This window comes from Triturus cristatus, chromosome 6, assembly GCF_964204655.1.
Source record: "Triturus cristatus chromosome 6, aTriCri1.1, whole genome shotgun sequence".
NCBI classification, from domain to species: Eukaryota; Metazoa; Chordata; class Amphibia; order Caudata; family Salamandridae; genus Triturus; species Triturus cristatus.
The window spans coordinates 760,122,999-760,136,507 of record NC_140589.1 but is presented as its reverse complement, the minus strand read 5'-3'; the positions used below and the strand labels follow the sequence as shown (position 1 = coordinate 760,136,507).

General features: G+C 40.9%; 1 protein-coding gene across 3 annotated transcripts in view; it reads right to left on the bottom strand.

The window, feature by feature from the left end:
• The window catches only part of FAM184A (family with sequence similarity 184 member A), a 630,233-nt gene that overhangs the window by 287,572 nt on the left and 329,152 nt on the right, over positions 1-13,509 (bottom strand). For all 3 annotated transcript variants that reach the window (XM_085611278.1, XM_085611279.1, XM_085611280.1), the window contains exon 4: positions 882-1,063. In XM_085611278.1, the coding sequence (XP_085467404.1) occupies positions 882-1,063 (182 nt within the window). The remainder of the gene's footprint in view (positions 1-881; positions 1,064-13,509) is intronic.

The following is a 13,509-nucleotide window of genomic DNA, read 5'->3' as shown; positions in this document are numbered from 1 at the left end:
AGGCTGTCTGTTCAAGATTGGAAACACCAAACTGTGAACTGTGATAGGCAATAGTATCAAAAGGTAATCTTAACTATGACAACTAGACGAATCTGATAAAAACCTGTTTGCATTGACCACCTTGGTCACTCTGGATGAGACAAAACAAAGGGAAGTCATAATGGATATTGTTTGTTTTCTAGTCCTTTCCTCTAGCGATGTAAAAGCGCTCTTATACTCCGACTTCACAAGCAAGTCCATCTTCAGAATCTCTGTTGCAGATCACAAAGCAGTGGGATAAAGATGACAGTGAACATATCCCTCATACCTTCAGTAGCAAACCAGCGAGAGCAAATGGCTCAGTTTTTGTATATCATACTAATGTAATGCAATTTATGATGGCACGATAATTTACAAACCATTTGCGCTGGGAGTACAACGTTTGTAAAATATTGTTATGAATGATCTGTAAAGTGATGCCTTTTTCAACAATCAGCACTTAATTTCTACAATTATCAAAAAGGTGTGCAAGAACAATAAAATACATTCAAGTAAAAGATGTTCAACAACTCTATTTACAAAATGTAGTATGTAGGGTTTATGCTGCTGCCTCCATCACATATATTGTCCGTGATATGCTTAACATGAGGCTGTTACCAAAGTAAGAGCTTGGTTCTGATAGAACCTCAGATATGGAAAGTTTCATAAAGCTACATTTGTTGATATACCCTACTAATTCTTAATATTCTGTAAACTGTCATCTGTGTTTCAGACAGCATTGCAGGTGCCACTGTATACCCTAACTTTGTTAGCAGCCTCTTGCCCATTAATTGTATTTTAAAACTAGAAACAACATTGCCTGCAGCAGTAGATACAGAGCATTGTCGATTTGATATATTTACCTTTTCTAAGGCCAAGATTTGCTGCCGCTGCCGTTCATCCAGATTTTGGTTTTTGTTTTGCAGCAGCGTTCTTTCTTCTTCTAGTCTAGCTATCCTCTCTTTGATCCTAGATTTTTCAGATTCCAGGTCCCTTATTGTTGCCTCCTGTGTCATTTGCGTGGCTTGAAGCAATCCAATATGGCCTGCGGGTAGAAGAAAATATTAAAACTAAAACTCCTGACTAGACAAAAAATGCTGTCAATCATAGACAGGGCATGCAATATTGTACATTTCAACTGCATACAAGTAGGTGTTGCATTTAATATATGTCATTCATTTATTGTTTAGGTCAGGAGTGGCTAATGCACGTCCAGAAGAGCTTTTTCTCATTTCTGATATCACAGATAATCATTTTGGGCCAGATGTACGACTTACCAATTTGCGACTCGCAAATTGCGTCGCATTTGCAACTCACAGCTTGCGACTCGCAAATTGGGATGTACAACAGTGTCTTAGACACTGTTTGCGTTTCCTAATGGGGCCGCAAATTGCATGCCTCATTAATATCAATGAGGCAGGCGCACTTTGCAACCCCATTAGGAATGGTTAGCACTCACAGGGATAGTGGCCTGCTGGGGTCAGCAAACCACCATGTTTTTAATGCAGCCCGTTTTTCTTAAAGGAAAAAGAAAAATGTAACTTTTCAGTTACATTTTTTTAAAGGCAGGCAGTGGTCCCTGGGACCACTGCCTGCTCTTTAAAATATTTTCTCACATACTCACAAAGGAGTCCCCTGGGGACCTCTTCCCTTTTGTGAGTGGTTTACCACATACTTGAAGTAGGTGGTAAACTGCGAGTGTTTTGCGGCTGCAAATGCGGTTGCAAAACAATAGTGCATGGTGACTCACTATTAGGAAGGGACACTCCTTCCTAATAGCGAGAGTTGCAAATGCTGTTTTGCGAGTCAGCGACTCACAAAATACCATTTGTACATGTCATTACCCATTTTTGCGGTCGCAATCGGGAGGTTCTCCCGTTTGCGGCCGTAAAAAAGGGTCGTGCATCTGGCCCTATGTAAATGGGCTCCATTTGAATCATAGTAAGTACATTTATCTTGTGGATATCTTTAAAATCTGGTACAGACTTTGCTATCTAGGACAAAAACTGAAAGCCCCTAGCTTCACTATCAATAAATATTCACATTTCAACAACTTGTAAAGCACTTATTGAAGGAAAAAAAAAATTCTAGGCATTGGACTAAACAATTAAAGTGCATACTAAAGTTCATAATCCTCTTCAATGTTTTCATGCATGCTGGAAGAAAAGGTTTGCCATTTTTCCATTTAGTCAATGTGGATTTACATTTTAATTTCTGGAATGGTCTACGACTGCAACATATATGTTTTGTTACCCTACGTTTGTGTTGATTTGCAAACAGCATTACCAAGTCACTAAGACAATAATCATAATAATTTCTTACCAAATACCCGGAAGTAAAGGATAAACTCTACTCCTAGACGAGACAGATAAGTATGAAATGTTCAACATCTAAAATGATTGATAACTGAATAACGCAGTAAATTCAACCATTTTACCCTTCATTTTATAGTTCCTCTCTGCATAGCGCCTCAAGTGCAACAGTTATGCCAGTCATGGGTCTAGTAGCTCACTCTGCCAGAGGATTCAAGCTGCATCGCACTGATGGTGCCCAACAAGGTTGAAGCTGATCTTGGGTTGCTTGTGCTGCTGTACAGAGGGAGCACTGGCAGTTCGGACATGATTGCTTACATTGGAGGAGGACCAACACTGATTAGCATGGTTGCTCCACGCCTGGAGCCAAACAAACAGTGGACTGGATGTGGCCTGGAGTAATTGCCAGAGGCTGAGATTAATTTAAACCTTCCACCTACCACTTGTATGTTGTTTCTACAAGTAAATCATCCAGTTTACAGCTTATTCAGGGATATTAACCTTTCTATTGGTGTAGGACAATTTCTGATTAACCACAACGAAGCAAGGATTGGGCTGGAATGATTATGGGTAGGACACGGTTTAGTGTGCCAAAACGTGGGACTTACTGACTGCACTGAAGGGGATCAGATATACTTTTATTCTAAGTTCTTAATTCACAAAATGCTCATTTATGTTTATCGTTCTAGTACTGGGCAACTGACGATACTTTTTCCAACTTTATATTACTCCCTTTTGACTATGAAGTTTCTGTTTTATTTAGGAAACTTGAACACTGTACAATATCACACTAAGCAAATGAACAGTCGATTAGATAAGGGCAATTAGACCACGGTCTACTTGTGTCCATAATAAAAGTAACACTACTGTTTTCTAATTCAACAGCTATGGGCAGGGCCACTGAAATTATGCAGCAGAAGAGGCCCTAATTATGCAGTAGATTTCATTCAAATATGTGTCAAGAAAAGACAACGTTTATAATGCACCACATTTTTTTATATGATTAATTCACTAGTTTGTCATTTTCACACCTCCTAACAGTGTTTGGGAAAATAGTTCACCTTATTAGTACTAATTAAACACCCAAATACAGCAATAGGCAATTGAAAGATGACCAGTCAACCTTTGCGAAAAGCCTTCGGGGGTGCAGAGTAGCCATATTTTTCGTAACTTGCCATATTTTTTCATAACTTTTAATCTGTTTGAGCTAGAAAAAAAATAATTTTACTCAAATCTGCAGATTATACAGCAGATGATGTATGACATGGAACATCCATATTTGTGTGAAAATTGCTGCAGCAGTACAATTGCATAATTTCACAGTCCCTGGCAAAGTGGGTTTCTTTTTGCTATTAAAATCAAGAAAAAAATATTTTACCATAATATTGTTGGTCCCAGATTCCATATCAACGAGCAGGTGGAATGGAGAATGGAGAAGAAAACTTACTTAAATTTGTTCAAAGTTAACTCTGAAAGCTTCTCTGTTTCTCATCAATTCCCTTTGTTTCAAGATCCTATGGTATTTACTTCCTTATGTGGAAGACATCTCAAGAGACTTTATTCCACAGTGAAGCTAACACGAACTTGCATGACAGTTCACACAAAATATTACACAATGTCATATACCCTCTCTCCCTTTAAAAATTCAAGCATGCTATCCTTACAGACTATCGACACTGCGCCATTGCGCCTTATGGATTACACATTCAGCTTTCACAAAGTGTGTAATATCAATGGAGAAAGCTAGACTCTTTTTTTTTTTTTTCTTCTTTTCTGTCCTCATTTCACCAACTGCACCAGCAAAATTAACAATCAAGCCCCATTTCAACCTGGGCGCCCTGGGCTTATGTTATTGCCTATGCATTAGACCGACCAGGCCAGCTTCTTTCGTGCGAGGCTTGGTGTAATCATTAGACCTATGAGGCCTTAAACCAGCCTCAATTCCTTGCCTCAAAGGATCAATGGTGACCAGATGTTATTATCCTGATTGTCCAACATGCCCTGATCCAGTCTTGCTATGCCCAGTGCTACGCCCAACCAGCTCTCATAAGACAGAGGTCTAGGATCCTTCCATAGCTTACAGATCTCTCTACGGGCAATCAATATCAAACTCAAGAATAGCCCCACTTGCTTCGTAGAGAGCTGCCTCATAAGATCATTATCCAGTCCAAAGATTACTCGAACTAAGTTAATATGCAGTTTAATTTTAAAAACACCTTCCATAGTACTTTCCAGATTATGCCAAAAGTCTCTCACATGTGTGCAGTCATAGAAGATATGCATATCATCAGCCTCAACCAAGTTACATCTTGGACACCTAGGGGATGGACAAGAAACACATTTTGCTATCTTCTTAGGCGTGTAATACAGCCTATTAATCACGTCAAAATTGTTTTTTTTAAGAGATGCTGGCTTGATGAATTTATATAGGATTCGGAGAGAAAGAGCATATAAACTGGCTGATACATTTCCCCCTATAGTGGAACTCCATACCAGATGGGAAGGGGGAAGCTCTTCATCCTCGGCGTCTAATAAACTCCTATACCAGAGTCCAACCTCCTTTCTTCTTGGGTTTACATTCTGAAGTATAGTCTCAATCTCCCAATTTCCACCTGTAAACTCCTTCTCTGATAAAAACCAGGAACATAATTGCAAATATTTGAATCTAGAAAAAGAATCACCTATTTTTGATCTAAGAACCTCCCAAGGAAGGACTCCATTGGACGAAATGAGGTCAGACCAGATCATAATTCCTGCATTTCTGATTGGGGACGCCAAACTGTCTTTCAGACATACTGGTAATCCCGGGGAGTCCCAAATTGGGGCAAAGTCTGAATAATATTTTATCCCCCATTTCACCTTGACTTTATACCACACATTAAGTGCAGATTTTAAAACCTTTAAACAAACTTTCTTAAAGAACCTAGGCGCCCCGAACTTATACAAGAAACCAATACCCCCACCCTCTGAGTTAGCCATTACCCTCAAGATCTTCCCCCAATTAGTATCGACAGGACTAGAGAGTAGGGAACGTATATTTTTAAACTGGAAGGCTAAGGAATACAAAAGCACATCTGGAAGGGCTAATCCACCCTTTAGCAGTCTTTGTTTTAGCTTCTTCCAAGATAGTCTAGAGTTTTTATTAGACCATATAAAACTGCTAATTTTACTTTGGATTTTTCCCCAAAATTTACCTGAGAACTCAAGAGGGATTGTACTAAATAAGTACGTCAATTTAGGCAGTATTACCATCTTGACCAAATTCACACGGCCATAGATGGTGAGAGGTAAATTCTGCCATCTAGAAAAAAGATGATCAATATCCTTAGCCACTTTCCTCAGGTTTATCCATGGGATACTGCTTAAATCCTGCACTATAGTTATCCCCAGGTACCTAAACTCCTTACTACTCCTTTCAAGCCAATTCTCAACGCCCCAACACATTACCTCAGTCTTGGAGGGGTTAACTAAGTACCCAGAGTACAGACCAAATTCCTTTAAGGTGGCTTCTACCTTGGGAAGCACCTCCACTGTATTGTTGGCGTAAACCAAAAAATCGTCCGCATAAAGGGCTAATTTGCAATTATAATCTAAGGCTTGAAAGGGGGTGATTTGTGTATCAAGTCTCAGTGTTTGTGCAAGGGGTTCGATATAGATGTCGAACAATAGGGGTGAAATGGGGCACCCCTGTCGGGTCCCCCTTTTTATTAGGCCTGGGCGAAGCACTACGCTACGCTCGCGTAGTTTGCGAAGTTCGCGCTACTTCGCGCTACGCGAACTGCACGTAGCACAGTGCGAACACGCGTAGCGTAGTGTTGCGTAGTGCTGCGGTCATTTTTTGCTTGCTCGCGGTCCTCAACGTCAAGTTGGCGACCGCGAGCAAGCAAAATTACATCCTGGCGAGACTTTTTCCTTGTTCGCGATCGCGAGCATGGAAAATAAACCTCCCGGCGAGATTCCCAACGCGAGAAGGTCAGGTTTCTCATTGCGAGGGGTCGCGTATGCTCGCGACCGCTCGCGATGAGAAACTACCAGTTCGCGTTGAGAAAGCTGCAGCTCGAGTAAAAATCTACTCGAGCAGCAGAAAACTACAGCTCGCACTGTGCAAGATGCCATTTTCAATGATTGCACAGTGCCGGTTGCTTGTCCGCACTGTGCAATCATTGAAAACAACATCTTGCACAGTGCGAACATGTTACTTCGCAGTTCGCGAAGTGCTACGCGTAGCTCGCGTAGTGCGAACTTCACTTTGCGTAGCTTCGCGAAGTGCTACTTCGCGAACTACGCCCACCCTTACTTTTTATACTAAAACTCGACGTCAACAGACCATTTAAAAGGATGACTGCAGAGGCGCCCTCATAACACTTGATGAGGGTTTGTATGAATATTGCACCAAATCCCATCATTTTTAAGGTTTCCCAAAGGAAGGCCCAATTAACACAGTCGAACGCCTTGGCTGCGTCATATGCCGCCACAGCCAGGGGCTCTGACAATGCCAATGCCAAATCAATACTTCCTATCAGCTGTAGAGATTGCTCTTGGATGAACCTACCCGGAATAAACCCCTTTTGGTCGACATTAATCAATCGTGGGACTATCCTGACCATTCTCCCCGCCAAAATGCTGGTAAAGATCTTATAATCCGCGTTAAGCAGGGAGATTCGCCTATAGGAGTCTGCCTTAAGAGAGTCCTTTCCTGGCTTCATAACAAGTACTATTGTTGCCTCTTTCCATGAGGGGGGAACCCTACCTTCTGACCTGTAGATGTAATTAAAAAGTTCTTGTAACCTAGGGACTAACTCCTCCTGGAGTGCCTTATAGACTTCCCCCGGTAGAGCATTTGTCCCAGCTGCCTTATTATTCTTGATTTTCTTAATATGAAGTTTAATTTCCTCTTCTGTAATAGGATCATCTAGCATATCGCGCTCCTCTGCTCTCAATGTTGGTAGTGCCTTATTTTTTAATCATTCTTGAATACTGTTAGGACTGGAAGATGTCTCCTCTCTATAAAGATTAGAAAACACTGAAAGGAGGCACCTTTGTATATCCTCTTGGTTACAAGAGGTGTCTCCTGTCTCATTTATTATCAATTTATTGATGTTATTTTTTACTCGATCTGCCTTTGCCTTCCATGCCAGGATAGCACCTGCTTTTTCTCCATATTCATAATTCTCCATATTGTGGACCAGCCATTGTGCTTTTACTTTTTGGTCTAACTTGCCTCTATATTCTGATCGCAAATGCTCCAGGTCGCTGAGAGTTTGTGCCAAGATGTCCGCTTTGGCGGGGGTCTTGGCAGCCTTTTTCGGGGGAATTGGTCTTTTGTCAGCTGAGGGGCCCCACCAGATCAAGAGCCGGTGTAATTGAAGGTGAGATCAGGAGGGTCACGTGCAGCTCGGGAAGCCCTGATTCGGTTTTGTCTCTCCCTTTGAGAAATCGCGGAGAGGCAGCACCGGCCCAGAAGTGGGAGTGGAGCGCAGAAGACGGGCTTCGAGCTTCCTTTGGAGAACCAGGGGAATGTACTGATATATTCGTGACCGGGACTAATGAGTGCAGTCAGATTCAAGTGAGCTGCATGGAGAAGCAAGTCAGTGGGGGTCTGAGCAGTGGCAGAGGCAGCGGCAGAGGCAGTAGCAGTGGGATACCCACTTCTGAGCTTGCGGTCAGCAGATTTACTCTGCGCAATAGGTATTTGAATACTGTCTCAGTCTTATCTAAGCCCCCTATAATTTCACCTCCCATAACAAAAATTAAGGCAGCTTCTAGGAAGGAAAGCCAGACTGTGGTTACTACGCCCCCAGGGAAAGGAAGAGGTAGGAAAAGGGCTCGAGGGGGGCTGGAGTGAGGATAACGCCTTCATTGAAATCCTATTATAAGGTTCTTTCTATTACTGTATTTGACCAGGGGCGAGATAAAAATATAGATATGAATGTGGATATGGCTGTTCTTGCCGTTCCTACCGTTCCTATAGCTGCCCTCCCCAGTATTGCTGATCAACTCTCCTTGAGCTCTCCCACGGATATAGAGGGGGAGGAGTGCGTATCACAAGATCAGCAGACAATAGTACACTCTTCAGTGGAGTTAACAAATAGTTTTTTGGCATTAGAAGACCAGGGGGTTGTTCAGGAAGATGCTCGAGGAGAGGACTGTGGAACCCCATTAGTGGGGAGAGAAGAGGCTCCAAAATCTATTATACCGGACCCTCAATCGACCAGTCCCCCCACCCCTCTAACATCATCGGCGCCTGGGACACTAGTAGAAATTCTGTTAGGTCTTAAAGAAGATATAGGCAGGAGATTTACAATCTTCGAGACCAACCAGGTAGCTATTCAGGCCTCATGCGAATTACTGGCTCAGAAAGTGGAGGAGGTTTCACAAAGAACGGATGCCCTCCAGGCAGAAATTCCTAAGATCAAGGAAGCCTTATGTTCCTCCTCTGCAGTGTTGGATAAGCTGGTTCAACAAAACAGGGAGTTGAAGGACGATATTGAGCGCCTTGAAAATCATTCTAGAAAAAATATTTGAAGATTCTGAATGTCCCTGAGGATCTGGAAGGAGGCGATACAAAGACCTTTGTAGTCTCCCTCTTAAAAACTACCATCCTAAAAGATCTGTCAGGGGAAAATCTGGATTTGATGGCTGATATTCAAAGGGTCCACCGTGATCCATTTAGGCGGAAACCCGGAAAAGAGCATCCAAGGAAGATTCTGGTGAACTTTCTTACGTTCACCATTAAGGAGAAAATATTGTCTTTGGCCTTGAAAGCCGGCCATGTGAAGTATGCTTCTTTATCCAGCTCGTTTTCATTCCTTATTCGCTCCGATGTCTCCCATATCACTGCCGCAAAGCAGTGGGAATTGGGTAAGAGGATGGTAACTTTGAATTCGTTAGGAGCTAAGACACAGTTGAAATTTCCTGCTTCCTTACGAATCATGTGGAAAAATCGCATGTATAATTTAAATCAAATAGAGGAAGTTGATATCTTAATAGATGAGATTGGAAAAGGAGGTGGAAGTAGCAGTGAGAGTGGGAAGTAAAGATTAAAGCTATCTGATATTGGAAATTTATTCTAACTAATGAATAAACAGAGAGCAGGGGGAGCGAAAAGAGAGGGCAAAAGGAAAAAAAAACAAAAACAAAAAAAACGAAACATAATGCAAAAGATAAAGGAGATATTTATAGTTTTGTATGAATATTGTTGCCGTTCCTATCTGATTATTCTGTAATTGGTTACGTCACACACCAGGTGGACCCCGCCAAGGGCACAAGCCCAGAGGAATAGGGGGGGTTCCCCAGGGAGTTGAAGGTGAGAGGGACTCACGGGCGGGAGTGGGGTGGGAGGGATGCACGGGTGGGCTAGCAGTGGGGAAAAATATAAAAATAAGTCCTCTTTCCATCTTTTCTTATTATTTAAAGAATAAGTTCTTTTGGGGGTGGTTAGTCAAGGAGGGGGAGAGAAGAGTCAGACACGATGACTGCTAGGATAAGGTTTATCTCGTGGAATGTCAATGGGCTACGATGTCCGCGAAGACAAAGGTTGATAATGTCTTTTTTGGAGCAATCTTCAGCTCAAGTGTGCCTCTTACAAGAGACTCACTTGAGTAATCTTGAGTGTAAGATTGTTTTTGGAAAATATAGATGGGTTGAACTTTTTTGTTGTTCTGAGCAGACAATACATAATAAGGGAGTAGCTGTCTTATTTAGAGTAGGAGTGGGTGGCTCCATAAGGTCCGTACAAACAGATCAATCTGGTAGATGGGTCTTGGCGGATATTAGGGGTACTGAGATTGCTATAACATCTTATAACGGCCCCAACGTCGATGACCCGGCCTGTCTGCTCAGAGTACAGACCAAATTGGTAGATGTTACTATTCCAGTCGTAATTGGAGGGGATTTTAATGTTCTTCTTAATCCCGTTCAGGATAGATCGAATTGTAGTCACTATGTGGCGGCCCCGCGTATGCGCAGGGCAATGACCAATATGATGCATGAGCTGGGATTGGTAGATGTATGGAGGGCTAAGAAGGGAGGAGAACCAGGTTTCACCTTCTTTAGCAAAAAACATAAACACTCCTCTAGAATCGATTATATCCTTATGGATAGATTGGGGTTGGAGAATCTGGAAGACATTGTAATTCTTCCAAGTATTCTATCTGACCATGCCCCTATAGCTTTCTCATACCTAGGAAATAAGCCTAAGATTATCTCCACCCCTAGGTGGACATTAAAAAGGGTATTGTTATCCAACCAGGAAATAATTTGTGCCATCAAAACATCTACTACTAATTCTTTTTTAGATAATATGGGCTCGACGTCATTAGACTATGTATGGGACGCATTTAAGGCCCATATCCGAGGTCTGCTACACAGTTTGATATGTGCTAAGAATAGAGAAGAGGCTCTAGTATTCCAAAAATTGGAGAAAGCTAGACTCTTATGTATCCAAAAGTTAAACCAAGAGTCTAGCATCCAAAAACTCTTTTAATGCCTACTAGATACAGGGTCTTTAACGGTGATAGGCAGTTCACTACTGACCCAAAATTGCAGATAAGTATTCCTTTTGTTGGATCTCATTCCATTCCAAGAAGCACCTGGCTGAGCGGAGCACATTCGCACTTATTAGCCTCAACATTGGAATTAATAGAAAAATGTCATCCACCAGTGTGAAGCTACATGATGGCAATAATATGTTCTACTACATTCAGAGTGAAGAAAGAAGCACATACCTACAATGCTCTGTTACACAGGGTGGACATTACGGAAGATGTGGAATCTAGAACAATTGGATAATTAGATAAGTGCCTGGTGACTCTGAATTAAACTGCATGGGCATTTTATCTTCAATTTTCTCATGCATAAATTAGATTTCAAGATCTACATTCTGAGTTGTTTCTCTGGTGCCCACAATGTTTATTCATAAAAATGTTTGTGTAGTAAGTCAGTCTTGAGAAGTAGTCTCCGACTCCTTCTGTCAAAGCCACTGCAGTGCCCATACCCCTTATCTTCTGTAAGAATTTCGGAATATTCAGATCCTTTACTCTCACCACCATTAGTATATTTAAGTACTGGAAAATAGGCCCATGACAAAGATTACCTCAAACATCTCAAAATACCTCTCAATTAGAAAATCAAATTTCGGTTTCAGTTTGAAAAATCTGTTTCCCTACTGGTGAGCATTGGTAAGACCGTCCCCTCTTCATGCACAGGAGGATTACTCAAACATAATTAGGTCTCTCCTTTTTCAAAGAAATAAATTGCTGTTTAAAGTTTTCCTTCATTGTGACTCATGCCGCATACAGGAGTCTCCTCTTTGTTGCTGTCAAGAGCTTGGAAACTGTAATGCCAGCTATTCCTGGTCATATTAAAGTTCACCAACTAGTCTGTGAATACTTTTACCAAACTGTTTAAGTCTACATACAGTACAGGTGCTACATTATGTTTTCTACATTTCTGGGTGTGTTAGCAAGGCAGGCTAAAGTACACCTTGAGTGCCTTATTTGGGACAGTCTCCCCACCGAATTCTAATTTATACAATTTGAATAGCTTAGTGATCAACGTGGGTGAAAAATATTGATAACATTTCGCAGACAAGTTATGAGTCGTAAACACATTTTTATGTGTTCTTATATGTCACTTTACTTCTAGCCTACTCAGCAGCCACATGCGCCCATAGCATCTCTAAAGTATACAAAAATGTGATGAATGGAATGCTTGAATTAATCTCAGCCACTGGTAATTACTCAGAGTCGCATCCCAATCCATCATTATTTTGCACACCATGTCACCTCAGTTTGGACCCTACTATATGCAAATCAGTCATGCCCCTACTCCACTCGCCCGAACTATAAGCCAGGTCCTCCCTGAAGTGGAACACAAGCAACCTAGGACTGGTTTCACCCTAGTTATGGGCTCGTCAGACAGGGACAGCTTGGTTCCAGTGACACAGTGTGTACGGGATTCACATCTGGGCATACCCGTCCCACTTAGTGTGACACACTGTACTATACAAAAAAGTGATGGATGGAATGCTTGAATTAATTTCAGCCACTGGCAGTTCGGGCTGTACTGTTCCCATTGGAGCAGGATCACGACTGATTTGCATAGAGCTGGGTAAAAATCAGCCATATAATTTTGATCACAAATTTCCATTCTTGTGCTGTCAGTGTTTTGCTGACTCCAGGCTTGAGGTGTTACATATAATTAAGGATTACGTTTTATTGTTATTAACAACCTATTACCACTTTCTTTCAATGGTCATAGGTTTTCTTTTTTGTAGATATTATCAACATATGGATTTAAATATGAAAAAATTGAAAATACACTTTAGCACACTATATTAATAATGTTTATTTTTAAATTTGAAACGCAGAACTCCCCATTTTTATAAGAAATATATATAAACGTATAAATATTCTTTCCTACCTATTAACACTTTACTAAAGGGGCAACAGGTATGTGAAAAATACCAAACCTATTATTTACCTACACTGAATGTCATAACACAGAACACAGGGAAACTCGAACTGACAACAACATGACTTTCACTTTTATAAAGCTAATGATTACCTAATCAGCTAACGACTTGTACCATGCTACTACTGCGAAATAACCCCATATTTAGCAAAAATACCCCAATAACAAATAGTACTAACTTTCAATACATTAAAACTTATAAAATAATTACATAACTTACCTGCACAACACAAAATAAACATGTGCGCATCATAATATGTAACCCAGCCAAATTTAAACAAATACAACTCCAGGTTTTCGCGCAATAAAAAAATTTAAAAGCATATATTAAATATATTCAATGAAAGAAATTTTGGGACTACCCTCTTTTTCCTTTACATCCCCTTCAGTCAACCCTACAAAACGTTTGCTCCTTCCACAATTGAACTAGTGAAAAAGTCTGCTAAAATGTGGGGACATTCCTCATATGGGTGTAAAGTTATTACAGTATAAAGCTTTTTTTAAATCCATAGGTCGATAATATATAGAATTTTCAAAACAAAAATGTCAAACTATTACTACTTCATAAAAGTGACAATAAGTTGCTCACAATAATAAAAATGTATAATTAACAACATGTAACACTCTAACCCAGAAATCAGTGAAACGCTGACCAAACAATAATGCAAATTTGTCATAAAATCTACATGGTTGATTTCTGCCTCTG